Source organism: Phaseolus vulgaris, chromosome 7, assembly GCF_051622355.1.
Source record: "Phaseolus vulgaris cultivar YP4 chromosome 7, ASM5162235v1, whole genome shotgun sequence".
Lineage (NCBI taxonomy): Eukaryota > Viridiplantae > Streptophyta > Magnoliopsida > Fabales > Fabaceae > Phaseolus > Phaseolus vulgaris.
The window spans coordinates 54,635,175-54,655,685 of NC_143504.1; the positions used below are offsets into that span (position 1 = coordinate 54,635,175).

The 20,511-nt window shown below is 32.9% G+C and overlaps 4 protein-coding genes across 6 annotated transcripts; 2 read left to right on the plus strand and 2 right to left on the minus strand.

Moving 5' to 3' along the window:
* Positions 1 to 334: 334 nt before the first annotated feature.
* On the plus strand, positions 335 to 3,086 carry LOC137830326 (uncharacterized). Its single transcript, XM_068637596.2, has 3 exons — positions 335 to 1,150; positions 1,554 to 1,707; positions 2,469 to 3,086. Exons 1-3 carry the CDS (start codon positions 386 to 388, stop codon positions 2,927 to 2,929), a joined length of 1,380 nt encoding a protein of 459 aa, XP_068493697.2. The 5' UTR covers positions 335 to 385; the 3' UTR covers positions 2,930 to 3,086.
* Positions 3,087 to 6,151: 3,065 nt separating this feature from the next.
* On the plus strand, positions 6,152 to 10,013 carry LOC137830327 (uncharacterized). 3 transcript variants are annotated; one of them, XM_068637599.2, is made up of 4 exons: positions 6,152 to 7,107; positions 8,207 to 8,375; positions 9,028 to 9,518; positions 9,811 to 10,013. In XM_068637599.2, exons 1-3 carry the CDS (start codon positions 6,331 to 6,333, stop codon positions 9,495 to 9,497), a joined length of 1,416 nt encoding a protein of 471 aa, XP_068493700.1. In that variant the 5' UTR covers positions 6,152 to 6,330; the 3' UTR covers positions 9,498 to 9,518; positions 9,811 to 10,013. The 3 variants fall into 3 exon arrangements, with proteins under 3 accessions (XP_068493700.1, XP_068493699.1, XP_068493698.1); XM_068637598.2 differs by lacking the exon at positions 9,811 to 10,013 and adding an exon at positions 9,608 to 9,668; XM_068637597.2 differs by lacking the exon at positions 9,811 to 10,013 and having other exon boundaries at positions 9,028 to 9,668.
* A 1,665-nt stretch (positions 10,014 to 11,678) lies between these two features.
* On the minus strand, positions 11,679 to 16,766 carry LOC137830328 (uncharacterized). Its single transcript, XM_068637601.1, has 2 exons — positions 16,354 to 16,766; positions 11,679 to 12,429 (listed from the first exon to the last, which is right to left on the minus strand). Exons 1-2 carry the CDS (start codon positions 16,711 to 16,713, stop codon positions 11,920 to 11,922), a joined length of 870 nt encoding a protein of 289 aa, XP_068493702.1. The 5' UTR covers positions 16,714 to 16,766; the 3' UTR covers positions 11,679 to 11,919.
* A 2,361-nt stretch (positions 16,767 to 19,127) lies between these two features.
* Positions 19,128 to 20,279, minus strand: LOC137828274 (auxin-responsive protein SAUR21). Its single transcript, XM_068634764.2, has one exon. The coding sequence runs from the start codon at positions 20,044 to 20,046 to the stop codon at positions 19,663 to 19,665; it is 384 nt and encodes a 127-aa protein (XP_068490865.1). The 5' UTR covers positions 20,047 to 20,279; the 3' UTR covers positions 19,128 to 19,662.
* Between the last annotated feature and the right edge of the window lie 232 nt (positions 20,280 to 20,511).

Genomic DNA, 20,511 nt, shown 5'->3' on the forward strand with positions numbered 1-20,511 from the left:
GATTTGAACGAAATAATTTTTTTTTATCATCCATTAGGTGTATTTAAGTTTTTTTAAAAATATAAATCAGGACCAATATTTAAATGTAGTAATTATTATGAAAGTTTTTTTTTTTTCGGTTTTGGGTGTCGAGTTAGGAGTTAAATTGTATGTGTGTTTTTAAAAGGGTTACACCACCCTGAAGTGGTTATCATTTATTGATTTTTTATTGCTGATAAAAAAAACTATGAAAGTCTTTTATATATATATAAAATAATTATATTTAATTGAATCATCTGTTTCATTTAAAGTTAAGAGAAAACATGCATCCATCCCTCTCTTCTTGTCCTCCCTCCCTTTGTTTCCTTTTGAAGGAGCAAGCCAAACGCATCGTTATAAATACTCCATGCCATTCTTCTTCTACTCCTCAACACAAACCAATCACACACACCCTAGTTACATACATACCACCATGGTCCACCCGAACTCCCGAACCGTCGGCGACACCGAGCACAGCTGGTGCCGTGCCGTCCGCGGCGGCACCGGCATCGCCGTCCTCGCCCTCCGAACCTTCAAGCCCCCTGACATCTCCTACCTCCAAGCCTCCCTCCGAACCCTCCAAACCTCCCACCCAATCCTCAGGTCCCGACTCCTACACAACAACAACACATTCTCTTTCCTCACCTCCCCCACCCCCTCCATCACACTGACCTCACTCACCCTCCCTACTAACGTCTCCGACCCCCTTACCCAGATCCTCGAACTCGAACTCAACCGCAACACGTGGCATGACTCTACCGACGACCAGGTCTTCTTTGCCACCGTCTACACCCTCCCCAACGCCAACACCTGGGTGGTAGCACTCAGACTTCACGTCTCCGCGTGTGACCGAACCACCGCGCTGCTACTTCTCAGGGAGTTACTCACTCTCATGGATGAAGAGCATGGCACTGGCCAAAATCAGAAAGAGGAACCTAGTTTGGCCATTGAAGATCTGGTGGCACGTGGCAAGGGCAAGAAGCCTGTGTGGACACGCGGCCTTGACATGCTCGCCTACTCTCTCAACTCTCTCAGACTCTCCAATTTGAAGTTCATTGACGCCAAAAACCCTAGATTTTCTCAAGTGGTTAGGTTGCAACTCAACCAACACGAGACCAAGGGACTTCTTGCTGTAAGTCTACACTCATGTTACACTACACTGCTTTCCTACCTTCTATTTCATTTTTTTTAATGCTGGTTTAAGGTTTTCTTCCACCTTTTAAAAAAACAATTCATTAATTAATAAACTATTCATACATTTTACTCTCTTTCATTCAATCAGAAATAATAAAATCATTTTCAACAACAAATTCTATGACTAGCAGGTAATAATGTTTTCACACCTATAAGCAGTTATGTGCCGGTGAGACGGGTGAAATAAAATGAATGGATGGTAAAGGTAGTAAATGCGATTGGTCAATGATAACTTTTTTCAGAAAGAAAAAATGGAAAAAAAAAAAACATTTATTTGCGTGTGTAATAATGACCCTTGCTTAAGGTGGGATTTTTATTAACAGCTTATGTGAGTTTTACAGGGTTGCAAGTTGAGGGGGATAAAACTGTGTGGGGTGTTGGTTGCTGCGGGGTTAATGGCTACCCATTGCTCAAAACTAAGCTCCAAGAAGTATGGGGTCGTCACCCTCACCGATTGCCGATCAAGTCTTGAATCACCCCTCACTGACAATTTTGGTAAGTATGACTACTTTACACAAACATAATCAATTATCCAATTCCTTTTATCAAAACAATTACTTACACAATCACTACCAGTGAAACAAGTATATCATGTTAGCACCAACATTATACCTAGTAAAACTTTGTTAGCAGAACCAGTCTCATCGTATTGTTACTGTCTTTTGTTTAAATAATTTTATCTACGACAAAGATATGTTTTAGCAAAAACATATTTGAAAAACAAAAAATGTATAATCTCATATATATGGCCTTATTTATTAGATTGTACAATCAAATTAATTCTTATCTGAGAAAGACCGTAAGTATCTTCCCCCAAAAAACTGTTCAACTTGATTGCTGTGTAAAAGTACGAAAGTTATCGATTTTTGCAATAATTAATTGTGAAGTTGATATAACAGTTTTATTTTGGATTCCAGTAAGAAGAACGTCTCGCTATTACAACCCTTCATTAATGTAGTGGTGGGTTGACAACACAAAAATTAATCATATTATTATTATTTTATCTCATCTTTGACATTTGGTATTCCCTACCAAAATAAATAAATACAGCAACATTTGTATCCCAAAAAATGAATGCTATTCAAATCTCTAAGTATCAATATAAGGAAAGAGTGAGAATGAATGGAATAGCACGACAGGGCAAAGACAAAAGTAGCATTAAAGGAACAATAAAAAATGCTGGTATATGTACAGCTACCCTATTAATTGAAACAAAATATGTTTTCACTGACGAGAAAGCCCTTGGTAATGTTCAGGTTTTTACCACTCTGCCATTCTGAATTCGCACCAGATGAAGGGAGGGGAAACTCTATGGGAGCTAGCGAAGAGGACATACCAAACGTTTACCGAGTCCAAGAACTGCAACAAGCATTTTGCGGACATGGCAGATTTGAACTTTCTGATGTGCAGAGCAATAGAGAACCCTAGCTTGACGCCGGCGGCGTCGCTGAGGACCTCCTTGATGTCGGTGTTCGAGGAGACTGTGGTGGACAACGGCGGCGCCAAGCAACGCGAAGTCGGGGTTGAGGACTACATGGGGTGCGCCTCCGTGCACGGGGTGGGGCCTTCGATCGCGGTTTTCGACACCATTAGGGATGGAAGCTTGGATTGCGTGTGTGTCTACCCCGCACCGTTGCACTCTAGGGAACTCGTGCAGGAGCTTGTTGGAAAGATGAAAGCTATCCTTGTTGAAGCTGCAAACAGATACAATCAATAATTCTCCTCAATTTCTTTCTAAACATTTATAGCAAATAAATTAACATATTTATATTACATTGAATTCTTATTTTAGTTTATTTATATCACAATTTATTATATTAGGCGTGGGATATGTATTATGGATTTGGCACTTCGTATTATACTTTCATATTTAACTCTTTTATGTAATTTTAATTTAATTCATATATGTGTAATGTATTATTGATTTGATAATTGTACTAAAAGATACCAAGAACACAGACAAGGTTTCCTAACGCATGCTCAAACACTATCATCACACACAGTCAAAATTAGCCTCATAACTTGATGGTTCATAGCTCACAACCCTTATTACCTACTTTGAAGATTCGAAGATAGGTAAAGTATGTTAATATATAAAGTTAAAAAGGAGTAATATAAGCAATGTGGGATTTTTTTCTTTCTTTTTGGAATATTCATTATTACAAGTCTCCACACATATTACAAAAGGTAAAAAAAAATCTCAAAATATGTAATGTATTGGAACTAGCGTAGCACACTACATGAATCAATTTTAGATTGAGAAAACTCGATGTAATAAACTATATGAATCAATTTTAGATCAAGAAAACTCAGTTTATGTAATAAACTATGTGAACAAAAATACTCATTATATATTAGTGATTGATTAGTAATAATACACACCCTTTTCTCCACAATTTTTGTTATCATTGTATTGGGCTTACTAGACTATGTATATGTTAACATTCATGAATGTTATAGATAATACACACTTCTTAGTATAATTAGTTTTATTTAACACTTTATGATGAGTGATTTTATAAAATATATGATGTAAATCATACACCACCCATAAGAGGTATGAAAATCATTACAACTTTGTCAAAAGTTAAAATTCTTCACAACATAAAAATTAATTACAAAGTTTATCATTTCAACGATGCATTGTCTAACACTTTAATACATTATAAGAAGAAAAAGAAATTGATCCAAATCAATTTAATGTCAAAACTATTGTATTCGAAGTCTAAACAAATATTTTTAATTATGTATCCGATCTTTGAACGATATCCTATTTTAGTTAACAAACTTATAATTTTTTAACTCTTATTTAGTTAGGAGTGACTGACTCAAAATAATACTTCATATTTAATGAAAAGTAATTATATATTTAAAGAATATCCATTATTTAATAAATAATTATTACAATTTAAATAATATTTAGAGTGATTGTATATTCAAATAATATTACGTAAGAAACTCCGTGAATAAACTCCCTCTACTTTCATTTTTTTAATAACATATTATTTACCAATAAATAACAAAAGAAAAGAAGGAAAGTTTTTACTAATCAGATTTTGAAAAGTTTTATGACAATCTTTATTAAACGTCACTTTTATGAAAAACGTGTTTCACAAGTTAAAGCTTTGTTTTTTTTATCTTTTATCATATCTTAATTTGAGAATATTTAAAAGAAACTTAAATACACAAATCTCATCTGTATATTTTATCTATTTCTACACTATATATGAATAAATGATTGAATTATAAGACTTTTCATGAATTACTTAAAAAATAATAAATATATTTCCATTAGAGTGGATTAATATAAAATATATTTTTTATCTTTTCTTCTTAATACATCTGCGTTATCTATTCTTATTTAAATCCTTCACACATGTCTTACGAACAATATTTATAAAAATGTTTTTAAGATCACTTAGACAAAGTGATTATTAGACCATCTACTGGTCTATTTTCGATAACTTTACATAAATATTTTAAATTCTGTTCACACCTTATAGATTCAATAATATGTCTTTTCAATTATTATTTATATTGAATATTTACTTTTAATATATTTATATAATTAAATGAAATTTAATTATTTAATCTAAAATTTAACAAAAATATAATGTTATATATATAGATATATTTATTTTTATCTAAATAATAACCATTTTAAATTACGATAGGAAACTAAATGCAGAAATATATTTATTAATATAACTTAAATTTACTGTTCAAGGATTTATTAAATTAATAGCCATATTATTTTAATTTTCATTAAATTTTGATAATGAACATTATTTTGTTTCTATAAATTAAAATTTTAAAATTAAGATGGATAATTTTAAAAATAATTTGAAAATAAATAATTAAATAATCTAAAAGATGTTCTAAATTAATAATAGTAAACTTACTAACTTATTCATTTTTATATAAACTTAAAATTATCATTAACTTTTAAAATCAATACTCTACATTTATTAATTTATATCAACACATTTAAATTAATAATATTAACTAACGGTAATAATTTATACGTTTTATTTTAATTAATAATACTTTAATTTTTTTTATAACAGTTAATACAATAATAAATTATTATAAAAATTAATTTTAAAAACATTTTTCTGATCAACCATAGTAAAATAATAAACTCAAAATTTGGTTCTAAAAAATGGTAAACATTTGGTCTAAGTTGTTTTGGAGAAGGGTTTATAGGGGAAATAACTCTGGCAAACCCCACTCTACCTGCCGTAACGTGACTCTGTTTTCTTCTTGCTTTGTAAGGCCATCAATTTCAACCTACATTAACGGAACGTAAATTCTATCTTCCAGTCTGGAATCTTATAAATAAAAACATATTATTAGGGAAAAAGACTGCAAAAAAATAACCCTTCTATCAGAATTTTTTTATATAAGAAAATTAACTATTAATAGAATCACTTTTCTATTTTTTAAAGTGTCAGTGTTTACAAAACTTTACCATTTTCAAAATTTAAGATAAATAGTAAATACTTTTTTTATGATTTTTTTTCATTATTTTATATATGTTTTAATTATTATATATATTAAACTACTCGATGTGTAAATCACGGATACTTAATATTCATAATAATTAACCACCTTTACTTATCTCGTTAGTACTAGAAAATAACTGATCCATGTTATCATATAAGTCAACATAATATTAAATAATTCTAATTATTATTAAGATATTATACTGCTTTAATGATCTATAAATACAATTCCCGATAATATAACTCAACAATCTAACATAGAAAGTCGGTTCATTCATATAATTTGAACAATCGGTACTTTAACTCATTATTGGTAAGACCATGTATATATCTATTACATATTTATGGTGATATGAAAGTTTAAAAAATCTTATAAATATTTATTTAAATAGTTTTTTGTTATATTTCTAAAAAATCTTAAAACAGTATTTAAAAAAAGGAAATCAGATAATTATTTTATCGAATCAAAAATTTAATGGAACACACTTTACGACAAAAGAAAGACAGTGGTCCAATGCCATAAAGATAACATATTTTTTACGTAATCTCATCCCTCTTCATTTCGCTTTCCACTCTTCTAGTCTCACTCACTGACTCGTTTACTTCAATTCAAATGGCCCACAACGGCGATAACGAGGCCCAAAGCCCGGAACCGTCCGAGCCTATCGAAGCCCGCGCCTTCGGTGGAACAGAGTATAGCTGGTGCAAGGCCGTTCCCATCGGCACCGGCGTCACCGTGCTCGGCCTCCTCCTCTCGAAACCACCCGAAATCACTATTCTCCAAAATGCCCTCCACAATCTCCAAAATTCCCACCCTATCCTCCGCTCCAAGATCCACCTCGACCCCTCCACCCAAACCTTCCAGTTCCTCACTCCTGCCTCATCCAACGTCCAAGTCCAACAATTCGACCTCGCTTCAACGGCCCGCATCGTTCAGGCCCAGTCCAACGGTGACGATGACCCCTTCCACACGCTCCTCGAAGACCAGCTGAACGACAAAACTTGGTGTGATTACGCACCACGCAACCTCGACGTGCTATACGCCTCCGTCTATACCCTTGCCCACGACCGTGTCGCCGTGTTCCTCCGCCTCCACACCGCCGCATGCGACCGCGCCGCTGCGGTGGCCCTGCTCAGGGAGCTCCTGCACCTCTTCTCCGGCGCCGGGACCGCCGAGATTGGGGAGGGGAAAGTGAGTTTGGCAATAGAGGATCTGATACCCGAGGGGAAGATGCACAAGCCTTTCTGGGCGCGTGGGTTGGACGTGCTCGGGTACTCGTTCAACGCGCTCAGGTTCTCGAATTTGAACTTCGTGGATGCTGCTTCGCTTCGAAGATCGAGGATAGTGAGGTTGCAACTGAATGCAGAAGAAACCAAGAACCTTCTAGCTGTTAGTTACCAACTCAACCCTCTTCTTTTTTCCAATATCTTCGTATTGGTGTGAAATCCTAATTTATGGTTTTTATAAATTTTTTAATTCATGACTCCGGAAGAACAACCATTTTCATCGAGGTAAGTTATATATCTGAATAGTTAATTAGAGTAAAATATATTGATCCCTTTAAATATTTTTCTTCCTTTTTTCTATTGGAAAATTATCGCACTTACTTTTCTTATAAGTTATTTAAATTATATTAACTTTCTCAGTTCTTTAATAGTTTGAAGTGATCCTACAAAGAAAGTAATTATAAAATATGAAAAAATGACTGATTTTATACTATGTGAAGTTTTTCTAGTCGCGGCAAGAATTTTATTTATTCAGTTAGTATAATATTTTTATTTTATTCTCTTAATTTTCTAATTAATTAAAAGTATTACTGTCTATATTTTTTGAGTTAATTTTTAAAGTTATAGCTGTTAATGTTCAATAACAAAATATTGTCTTTTGTTGAATTTTTTTACTAGCGGATGAGTTGGACCATTTAAGTGTACTTGTATTAACATGCACTATAAAAATAATCCATTTAACTTTTGCTAATGGCAAGTGTCTTGCAAAGCTTGAGGGTTAAAGAGGTGAGCCCGCACCTCCAAAGATACATAACATCTATTTACATAAAAATAATTTACTCAATCTTTAAACAATGCATAATCGAAACAAGAAACAAGAAATATTGAAATGCATAGTTAATAGAAGCAAGAAATATAGAATTTTGGGGGAGGGAAGCATCTTTCCCTTAGTCCTCTGGGGGTTGTTATGGTACACCTAATAATTCCAGAAGTCGAAATTATGACTAATTTAGATATATTTTTCTTTCTCTTTAAGATATCTTTTAAAAACAAAATTGTTATGGAGTTTTGAACTCCAAAGTGGAGCATACCTCAAATATGATAACATAATTTGTGAGAAAATAGTATTGGCCATTCATTCAAGGTGTCGCAGTCTGATTGTTGTGAAGTGTGAATATGGCATCCTACTCTAGTCTGAACTCATTTTTTGTTTATGGTCTGATCAATTGGATGGATTAAGTTAACTATGAAAGATCATGCAGGGATGCAAGTCAAGAGGGATTAAACTCTGTGGGGCACTTGCAGCAGCTGGAATGATGGCAGCATGGACCTCTAAGTGCCTTCCTAATTATCAAAGAGAAAAATATGCTGTAGTAACACTTGTTGATTGCCGCCCACTTCTTGATCCTGTCCTTCCTAGCAACCATGCTGGTAAGCCATATTTTCTAGTAATTATTTGTTTTCTTAGTTATCCTGCTGCTAGTACTTCGACATCATACCCAACTTTGACATCTTTTTTTCAGCCTGTGTCCTATTTGCAATAAATTGGAAAGATTATTGTTTCTTTTTTTTGTAATAATATAAAGATTACTACTTCCTCTATGTACTACTAATTTTTAAGTTAAACTGCAAAACCTTATTAAGTCACAATTATTTTAGTGGGTTACAAAGTGACAGCTGCAGCTTAAACAATATCAAACCTTCTCAGTGTTCAATGTCTCTTGAATTATTTTATGTGATTTAGTACAGAGTGGTAAAAACATTTCTTGGATTCCTATCATTTGTTACAGGTTTAGTTAATTAATTAGTCATGTTAGGGATATAATATAATATAATATAAAACTATTCATATGTCTCAGTCTAAGCTTTTGAGATAGTTTATTCATGACAAATTAGATAATTTCCTGATGCTTCTTCTTTTGAAATATGAAAGCTATGAAATTGGGTACCTCCAAGGCACTGGACTTTTAGTGTTTTTTTTAATTATTAATAATCCGAGCGGATGAAGGAAGTTTATACATTTTTTAATTTCTTGTTATAATTTTAACATTCTGCTGCCTATGCTTCCCATTGTTTGCTTCAGGATTTTACCATTCTGCCATCCTGAACACACATGACGTGTGTGAAGAAGCCCTATGGGAGTTGGCAAAGAGAAGCTATACCTCCTTTATAAATGCTATGAACTGCAACAAGCATTTCTCAGACATGTCTGACCTGAACTACCTCATGTGCAAGGCTATTGACAACCCCGGTTTGACACCCTCATCGTCACTTAGAACTGCCTTGATTTCTGTGTTCGAAGATCCTGTGTTTGGAGACTCGGCTGAAATGCATGGGGAGATTGGATTGGAAGACTATGTGGGTTGTGCTTCTGCTCATGGTGTTGGCCCATCCATAGCCTTATTTGATACCATAAGGAATGGAAAGTTGGATTGTGCTTGTATATATCCATGGCCCCTTCATTCAAGAGAGCAGATTCAGGGACTAGTCGATCATATGAAGAGACTACTTGTGGAAAGTTGTGGCAGTGAAAATCAACAAATTGAACCATAAGCCAATTCTGAGGCTAAGCAAGTGTGTATAATTTCATGATCAAACTCATAAACTTCGTTTCCAGTTCTATTTCAGTTGGTTTGATTCTCCTTGGTCTTTGAATTTACCAGGCCAGGAATTTTAAAATCAAGAAAAATATATATTACAATTCTCAATGAAGGATTCAAGACACATGCAAGCGTTGCCATAGCATTGTTAAAATAGCCTTTAAAATCCAGAGATTTTTTTTTTAAGGTTATTGATTTATTTCATTCTCAATTTTCGACAATATTATGACCCAATTAAGTTAGAATGATGAAGTTTCTTGTTGTAGAAGGGGTGGAGAAGCCGTTTGAGTTGCAGCAGAAATGGAGAGGAGATGAAGAAGTGCACCGGTTTCCAAATAGCTTCCAAGAGAAGTCAAGTTTCTAAAAACCGAGAAAGGTTTCTTGTAAGGGAGAATTTTCTCCTTTATGACCTGTGAGAAAGATTTGTTAGAGCAATGTCAATTTTCAATAGATTCGAAAGTGATTAGAAGATGCAAGAGAGAACTATTTATAGAATTGGATAGTTTCTCTTACACTTTAGTCTAAATAAAACTCATTTAATGCTACCTAAAATGAGATGGAAATCTAAATTTTAGTTCTCATGTCATGAACATGTGATCAGGTGGCACCTTCCTTGCTCCATGTGGTGCCTCCTTGTCCCCTTTAGTTTCAGACCTAATTTTGAAGCCAAATTTATTTACAAGTTTATTAAAAAGAAATTAAAGTAATACAAACTATTTTGCATTTATACAAATTTTTATAAGACTAAGAAGAAGAAGAAATTTTATCTACTGTCCAAAATGTTTACACCCTAGATGGTTTAATGCTCATCTAGACGATTTAATCCCAATCTAGTATCTTCAAAAAAGTTTGATGATAATAAAAATTAGATGAATCTGGTCTTAAATATGTTATATTCACGTGAATCTTTTATTGTGTGCTTTATGTTAGCTTCAGTTTATCATATTTATATTGTTTGTTCTTCAATTTGCCAAAGTTGATCAGACAAAGTTTTTCAATTTGTATAAGATGAAGTTCTTTAACTCGTTGAAGTTCTTCAGACGCAGTTCCTCAGTTCTTCTAATGAGTTTATCAGTTTCTCTTTATTTTTGACAAGTTCACTAGATTATCTGTACACAACATCAAACAAAGTTATTGAGTTTGTCTGATGAGTTCTTCAATTCATTTGACCATGTAATTTATTTGTCCTTCAAGTGCATAAGACGAAACATACCAAACAAAGTCTTTCTTAACATTTGACATCTAATAACAATGTGTATATAGATATATTCATGTATTTAGAGTGATAACACGTAATCAAATTTGTAAACACAAATGATTTGAAATATTAAAACAAAGTCATTTTAGGACTTTTATACACATTATAAAACGTGATACGCCTTAAACTGCATTTAAATATTATTTTTGTTATCTCTGTTATGCGTTTCAATTATTTCCTTTTCAAAAGAAGTTAGAAGCTCATTCATTTCAAACATTTTATATCAAGCTTCTAGTTAGCATATTTCAAGGGATGGAATACAAAATCCACATAGCTAATAGAGAAATGATAACCAATTAGAAGAAACTCAACACTAACCAAGAATCACCCAGTAAATGTTATCCTTGGAAATTCAGTAAAGAAGTAAAAATGAGGTCAAAGCTCAAGGATCAAGCAACCATGATCTCAAAAATTGAACCAAAGAATGTCAATTATATACGATGAAATCTGCATAAAGGTTATGCAATAGAGCTTGATCAGTTTTAGAAGAATAACGTCTAGAACTTAGTAAGTATACCTTAGAATAAAACCAAAGAAAGTATAGATTATATTGAAACCTATGCTATTGTTGCTCAACAAGAGGTAATATGAATTTTACTCTCATTTGCAGTATTCGGTAAAATGAAGTTGTATAAAATGGATGTAAAAAATCGCATTCCTCAATGGTCTAATCAAAGAAGAAGTTTATTTAAAATAACCTATTGGGTTTGAGAGTACTACTTTTCTCAATCATGTCTTTAAACTAAATATTGATATGAATGTCTAATCTCTTTTCCAATAGAAAATGGTTTCACAAGGGAAAGTAAGCACTACTTGTTCTGCAAAGAGTATTCTAATGATTTTTTTTAATTATTTAAATATACGTTGATGATATTATTTTTAGTGTCACTAATGAATCTCTCTTTGAGGAGTTTTTCACTTTATGTAAAATGAGAAAATGAGTTTGAAATGATTATGATGGGAGAACTTAGATTCTTCCAAGGCTTACAAATCAAATAGGATTAATAAACATCCAACTCATCCAATAAAATAACGTATTGGTTTCTTTTCATCCGAGGAAGATGCAAAAGATGACATCCAACTCATCCAAGATCAAGTTATGGCAGAGGAGAGACCATCACAGCATCTTTGTCCATATGCCCAAAAATGGAAAAATTGCAATAAGCAATCGAAACAGCAGAGGTGTGTCACTTTTTCTTTCTCTCCTACTCAACCTACCACCGTCTACAGGAATCGTTCGTGATCCATCCATGGCAAAGGAAGACTTTTTCACGGGTCTTGACCTCTCCAAGTGATCCCATCCACCAAAATTTTGTGCTGCTTCTTGGGAGCCCTCATCAACTGAACCATTATCTTCAACTACCCATGATTGGTACCCCTTTTTGGTTTTCTGGTTTTCCACTGGTTCTTCCTCAACTCTGGTGTTGTTACCACGGCGGGGTTTCCTCCTCGTCCTGTACTTGCGTTTTGGTTTGCTCTCGGGCTGTCCCCATAATTTCTCAAATGCTAGTGCCAATAGTGACTGGCCAAGGGGAAGAGCTAATGCCATAAGGAAAGCTTTAGGGCCACTGGATAGCAACCACGATGCAAGGATGACCGGTAGAGTCCAACCATAGGATTTCAAAATCTGCATATAAAGAGAAGTGAAATACGTTGTAAAACCAAACCTCATGCGAACAAAAATATTTCAATCCATATGTCGACACAAGTAAGATGTTGTAAGCTTATGTAATGAAAATAACAACAGAAACAACAAAAGTCTCTTAACCCACTGGGTGTTGAAAATTCTGACTGCTTAATTAGTTAAGGCTTTTGGGAAGTATTATACTTTTACATGACAAAGCAATGATGGATAATATATTCATAAACAGAATAAATTACAAATACATAAGTGATATGTAACTGGCAATTACTTTTGAAAGCTTTTCAATCTTTCAGTGCATTGAGATTAGTAAAGATTTGTGGGAATAGAGCAGTAGCTCTTTTTGTGAAAGGGGAAACCCTTGGAGAAGAGTGTTTTCCTCTGTGGTTTTTTTCATCCATTTCAAATATATTTTATCTTCCACTCTCAATTCCTGGTTCCTAACCAAAAGTGAGAGCAACATCCATATAGTGACTTAAGAAGAGAGAATAACAATTAAGGAAAATGAGAATGAGTAAACAAGATACTGATTTTGAGAAAATGCCAATAAATATCCTCCAGTTTTGGATTAAGATTGACTGTGCAGCCAGTGGTAAAAATGCTACAAGAATTGTCTAGAAAACCAAGCATTATATAACAGTGATCTCTCTACTCTAGGATGGTCTCATGACTTAATGACAGCAACAATTATTAATAAGCAAGGCTTGAATCATCTCTTTTTTTTTTTGTTTAAGTTTGGAACCAAAAGCACTAGAAAAAAAAATTGAATTGCCGATACATTGTCTTAAAAAAAAGAAAAAGAAATATGAAGATAAAATTGCAAATCAAATGTTCTAAAACTTAGTTTCTGTTAAAAATAGGTCATCTTAAATAGACTTCACTGAAAGACTGCTCTGTCCTTTGTGTTGTATTGTACCTAATTTCTAAATGTGACCTTTCTTATTTTCTTCTCTTTCCTCTCATTCATTGTATCTAAACTTTCAATGTAATTATAAATATGAGAACCTAAAGAGGGGAATCAAGCTCTCAAATTCATTCTCTATTCTTTTGTATTTTTCTCAAGTTGGTAACAAAGCATGTCGATCCCACTCTGCCTGTTTCTATCTGTCCAGCAAATAAAACGCCATCCAGTCACCTTTCGCTGCCGTATGCTGTTGTCCGGTCACAATCCACCCGGTTAGCCATTACAGTTTCATCCACAATGTCAGGCTCCAGTGCATGCTGCCATGCGTCGTCGTCTTCTTGACTGACCTAAGCATGTGGTTCTCATGTGCCGCCTTCCCGTGGTCAGAATCCTTCTAGACTACCACCATTCAACTCATGGTCAGAATCCTTCTCATGTACCTAGTTTCTAGATGTGACTTTTCTTATTCTTTTCTCTTTCCTGTCATTCATTGTATCTAAATTTCCAATGTCATTATAAATATGAGAACCCAATAGAGGGGAATCAAATTCTTTCTATATTCTTTTGTATTTTTCTCAAATGATGCAATAGTAATGGTTGATTCATTTTATTTTGGCAAATTACCTCACTAAATTGTGGTTGTCTTAATCTGTTATCAAGTGTTCTCTTATTAGTTTTTAATCCTACATTACTTAAGTAGACTCTAGTCTTTTAAATGTGCTTTATCTTTGTCATAATCTAATTTTGTCACATATTTCTTCCACTTGGTTTGGCTTATTCTTGATACCTTTTTAGTTAGTCTTTAAAATTGACAAGTTTTGTCTTTAAAAAGAGACTACACATGAAAGATAGGAAAAAAAGAAGTATAAATCAAAGAATTTGATGATGCTAGGAGGAGATTTGAAGAAGAGAAAAGACTCTTTGAAGAGTCAAAACATTATAAAGAGGAAGAGGATTAATGGGAGGTCCATAAATACAATTCAAGAAGACATGAATCTATCAACATCAAAGTGAACAAGCCCAACATCAAGATTCCAAAATTTTATGGTACCAATGATTCGACAAAGTACTTTGAGTAAGAGGCTAAAGTTCAACAAATTTTTAGATTTTGTAATTTTGATGAGGACCAAAAGGTCCAAATAGCTAGCTTAGAATTTGAAGACTATGTCATGACTTTTGGCACAAAATATTGACAGACATGGGGCAAAACAAGAGGCCGTGTGTGGTCTCTTGGGTATCAGAGTAGGTTTCAGTCCCTCAATCCACGCATTCTGTAGTTCTATTTGCCTATGATAGTAATTAAAAATTGTTGAATCCAATAACAGTCTTCACTTCTATACTAGAAGAACAATAGTATGTTAAACATACTAAAATCTGCTTGGTGAGATCATGTCATATATAGAGCAAACTATTAAGATCTTTCTGCATGGTGAGCTTGGTGCCTTAATCTTACTTCATGGTTAAGAAATGTTGTTTTGTGGTCTTGTACCCTAAATCATGTATGCATTGAAATACAGCCAACAGAATCTGCAAGACAAGTCCTTGTCTTGTCTCTAGCAATGGAAATCCACAATAGGACTACTACAATTATTGTAGCTTAGCTGAGACAATTCTCATCAGGATGCACTGCTTCAATCACTAAGAGATGACCTCAACAAACAATCCATTGAAAATCAGTTGTCTGCCAATTTTATAAACAACTACTAGCTTGCTCTAAATTAGAGATAGAAAAATATACTCATTATCAAAATATGTCATACCTCATGCAATAGAATATTTTTCAAATAGAAATATATGAATGTGAGGAACGGCTTCTTCCTATGGCACTTAACTGAAACCTATATTTCCATTACATTTGTTGTGAAATTTTGATAGCAATATGAGCAAAATTTTAGCATTACGCATTAAGAAAGCTATGAATATTAGAGAAAAATCGAATACAAGTTTTCCTCTCCGGATTTCAAAAAGGCCTGAGATCTCTCCCAAAACCAATCTCTCACTCAACAGAATGCCCTAATCTTCTCTCACTATCTCTCTCTTTATAGCCTGTCTGTCAAAATCTGTTAGATGTTTAATTAACCGTAATCACTAACTCTAGCTCTAGCTCCCTCACTAACAGATTTCACAATCCAGCCCATTGGGCCAAGTTTCTAACAGAATACATTACATAAAGCATCATCAGAACCCATGGTTACAAGACATTCAGGCTAAGTATTAAGGAAATACTTGAGGTTTGTCTGACAATAAAATCAAATTATATGTATTAAAGTATGGCTGCCCCAACCAATATGATTTTTTCCATATGACACTGTGTTCTTATGTCAGTTCCATGTATTAAAACAGCTCACTAAAAAATATGGGTGACACTTGAGGTCCAGAGTCAAAATGTATGCTTTTATACAAAAGAGTCCCCCTGCTCCCTTTTTCTTGTTGTAAGAGAGAGCTATGATACTAACAGAGAATATGCAAATTATACCACTTTACAAGCTAATTACAGTCATGGCAGCATGGGCAAATAATGGGAAATCATTAAGACAGTAGTATCTTTAACACATTTTCACACTTCAACAGTTATCTAACTAACTACAAATACGAGTCCTGATTTCATCATGAATGGCAAGGAAACAAGAAAGAAATTCAAAATCTATATAATAAAGTATGTGGTAACTGATTTAGAGCAAGGGATGTTGCTGCAGTCTAAACTCTAAAGCAGGAAAATCCTCCAAGCTCAAAAGAACATTTGCAGAAAAACTTGCATTCATCTTATCCTAAAGTCTAGTAAGGAGTTCAAATTCATGACTAATTAGATGCGAAATTTTTTCATATCTACTCAATCAACTCCTTGGAGTTTCTATAATGGATTATGGAGTTTAATTTATATGTACTATCAATATAACTTTTTTACATAAATATCTGATGAAATTCATCATTGCCACATCACAATAAATGAATATGATGATGTAATAAAATGATCAAAATCTATAGAAAGAGAGAGAGAGCTTCACCTGCAGAAACCAGACACCATCAATGGCTTCTTCCACAATCCCTCTAGAAGTATCTTCTTCTTCATCTTCCACGAACTCTCTTTCCCCATCAGACCACCAGCGTCTCTTCCTCCCATAACCTTGTTCTTGCTCTTCCCGTTCCTTGCCTCTGGGGCCGTTGGAGGTGAAATTTCGGGGTCGAAAGGATTCGGCGTTGGAATCCCAACGTGGGAAGTTGTTGTAGGAGCAAGAGACGAGAGAAGGGGAAAAGGGTCTAGCATGAAGAAAGGGTCGCCATGAGAAAGATGGTAGCGAAGGTGGAATAGGGTGACCCAGAAATTTGGAAGTGTGGCAGTAGCACTGGTGAAGATGGGTCTCCATTTGACACCACACCTCTTCATTATCTTTCTCCGTTTGTTTCTCAAAATTATAAAATGTCCGAAACTTGTCATAAAAAAATGTTTAAATATATTTTATTACTTAAAATTAAGTTAAACTAGTGTGTTTATATAATAGAGCATATGTATATATATAGTAAAATTATATTTCAATTCATCTACAAAGTTGCATATTTAAAAGAAAATGGAAAGTTATTGTGTAAATTTAGTTTGTATTTAGATGAGAAATCAAATTATTTTTACTTCTCATTGCTATAAACTATATAAAAGTGGATGAGGACAAAAAAAATAGTTGAATAGAAATTTATAAAAAAATATTAAGAAAGACATACGCTTTTTTTATTATCTTAGTTAGTAGACTGAAATTTCATCACACTGCGAAGTCTGAAATAATTTTTATTAAAAGAAAAAATAAAAAAGTGTATAAATATAAAATAAATTTTAGGTGATATCAAGAAAGAAACAATTAATAAAAACCGGTAAGATCCAAAATCAACCAAGCTTTTAATATTTTAATTAAGTGTTGAAACAAACAAAGGAGTAACACGCATATGTTCACGCATATGTTTTCGTTTAGAGTGTAGAGTTTAGGATTTAGATTGTTTCACATGCTACTTTATTTTAATAGTAGAGTATATTGTTAGATACATGTACATTACATTTACTAATATTTAAATTTGAATTTCATTTAGGTTAGAGTACACAAAAGAGAACATTCTCCTTCAGTCTGTCAAAACTTTGCTCTCTTGAAAGATAGTGAAATTCAAACACCATAAGAAAATTTGCAATTACCTACAACATAAATTTGTAAGTTACCTATGAATATTTAATTAAATACTCTTATTATTAATCTTATTAATATTTTGTTACAAGAGAATCGAAACCAAGATCATTAGTAGACATATAACATTTAAGCACTGTACCAAAGAAACATTTTGATCTTATTATAATAATAATAATTATTATTATTATTTTGATATTATTATTAATAATATTATTAAAAATGTTAATAATAATATTAATTTATTATTATTATTGATATTCACAATAATATTAATGTAACTATGAAATTGAATTCGTAGGTAACTTAATTTCACTTACAGAAAATTTGTAGGAAAGTCTAAATTTATCTATCACTATTACTATATAAAAATTAATTTTAAAAACAAAAAAATAATTATTTATTATATTAATTAAATTAGATACTAATGTAAAGACTAAAAAAATTATTGGTATCTAAATTAATTTCTATTATTGATAAATAATTTTTTAATTGATATATATTAATAATAAAACTTTAGAATCTATTTATAAATAATAAAAATTAATTTATATATTAATAATTTTTTAGTCTATAAAATAATATCTAATTTTGTCAATATAACAACTACTTATTTTTTATCTTTATATTCAATGATTTTTTTTTTATATGAATGTAAATTCCTAAGTAAGTATGAGTAGTTAATAATAAAAAAATTTAGTAGAAATAACATCTTTATTTTCTCTTGAATTCCGTTGCAATATCTCCACCTTCCTTTTTCATTTCTCCTTTGACAAGGAACTTCATCATTTTTTTCTCTTAATTCCTTTAGCCTCCCTCTTGCAAATCTCCCTTAAAAATTCTTATGTATTTATTATATTTGTACCTTTCTTTTCATGCTTCTTATTTGAGTTCTTGATTCTTCTTCTTGTTCATTTTTTTCTTTCATTAGATTCATCTTCAATCCTATCTACATATATAACTTTGTGTATTTGTTTTTTATAGGAGTGACATCATGTACTGATTATATTGAATTTTAACGAGTTATTTAAACAAAAAATTGATGTCATTCAAAAATTGGCTTACACCCTACTCAATCTCTCCTTTTAGAATATTGTGCTGCTTAGAACCATTCTCTAGTCAAAACTTCAGAATACTTACAAAAATCTCAAATTTGTTTCACATTATAACTCTTCTTATAATTATTACATTATTTTGCATTTATTAAAGAAGCTTTTCAAAATTAAAATTGTTAAAATTCTATTCGGGTTCTGCTGCCACAAGATAAATTAAACAATATTATTATAATTTCAATTCGAAATAACTTTTAAAAAATCTTAATCATGAAAATTTTTATAGGCAAATCTGCACTGAGCATAAACAAATTAATTGAGATAGAATTTTAAGGACACTTTTTTTAGTTAATCTATCGACGGCACTAAAAATCTCAGGACAGTCAATTTTGATTTTTTTTTTGTACTGTGTAAATGACACCACTCTTTAAAAATACATGTATCCCACTACTGTTTTATAGAACAAAATACTATATTATAGTAAATTAATAACTTTTTAGATGTTAAATGAATGTAATTGGTATCAATATATCATGTTTTTTTTGTATAACAATGAAAGAAAGATTACATGGGAGAAATATTTCCATTGACGATTTTGTGTAAAAGGTAGCCAACACATTCACATAAATCCACGAAGAATCTCATTTATCTAGCCCTTGGTGGAGTAAATTGAAAAGGAAGAGCACATAATACACGTAAATCCAAATGCAGGTACATTATTTTATTCATTCCAAATCTAGGAGACACTAATTGAACAAGATTTCCATTGAAAACATCCAATTGACTGATTGAACATGCACAATTGTTGCCACTGATTACTGAGGTCACTTTTGTGGCACTGGATGGCAGTTGTAAAAGTAAGGGACACGTTTAATTTCGGAAATTATAAGCTTCGGATTGACTAAAGTATTGAATTATTGATACTTCACTATCATACGACAAAAACTAATTTACAAGTCAGAAAAATCATACTAGAAAATTGTTTGCTGAAATAGCTTCAATTGAAACTAAAGCTACCCAGATCAGTGTTCTTCAAAATAGTTCTGATACATCAGCACATGGCAGATGGCAGATGGCAGATGATCCGTTTTGTGCAGCTTTAAGCAAAATCTTGAAAAAGCTTTCCTAAGTGAAACTTGCCATTGTTGCATTCAATCGCATTGACGACCTCTTGAAATGTTGAAGCAGTGCATGGAACCACTAGGCCATTCCTCTGAGCAAAGCCAAATTCATTGTAGGCCTTCTCCAGCAGCATCTTGAATAGAGGGTGGCAAAGGTAGCTGGTTGGGACCACATATCTCTGCCTCTCCTCACCAACATAAAGTGCTAAAAAACCAGTTGGGGTCACGCTAGAGGGGGATTCCTTTTCCTCCTCGTACTCCTTCAGCAGACATTCTTGGTGGGGAGGCTCAGCTTCAGCTCCACCAACACCCTTCACTTTCCTCGCCAGTTTCTTCAACGACACCATCTTTTTCCCTAGCATTTTGCTTCAGATATTAATCTTAACATCAAAGGGTTTTTGAGAATGTGCAAGTGTAGATGAGAAAATGGGTACTGAGGAAGTTAAAGGGAAGATTTAGAGAGAGAGAAATGAGAGTAGAAGGGGAATGTTGTCCTTTTGAAAAGTCTAATGTTCGAGGTTTGACTATAATGTTTTTGAGTGTGAAAAAAATATTCTCAACTCTTTCAAGTTGTCTTGAAGCGGGCGTCGGCTGAAGCCTGCTGACTTAATAATAGTTAAATTAAGAGAGTAAATTAGATAAGTTGGTATGGTTATAAAATATGAAAAAGATAGGAGCAACGTGTGCCACACTACTACTACCACCACTTTAGAGTTTAGTTTCATAGCACCATTGCTCAGTCTTGCGTCCACATTTGTTGCTTCTCAATTATTATGCATACCTGTCATTGAACTGGAGCATAATACCCTTTGTTTGCTCCTGGATAA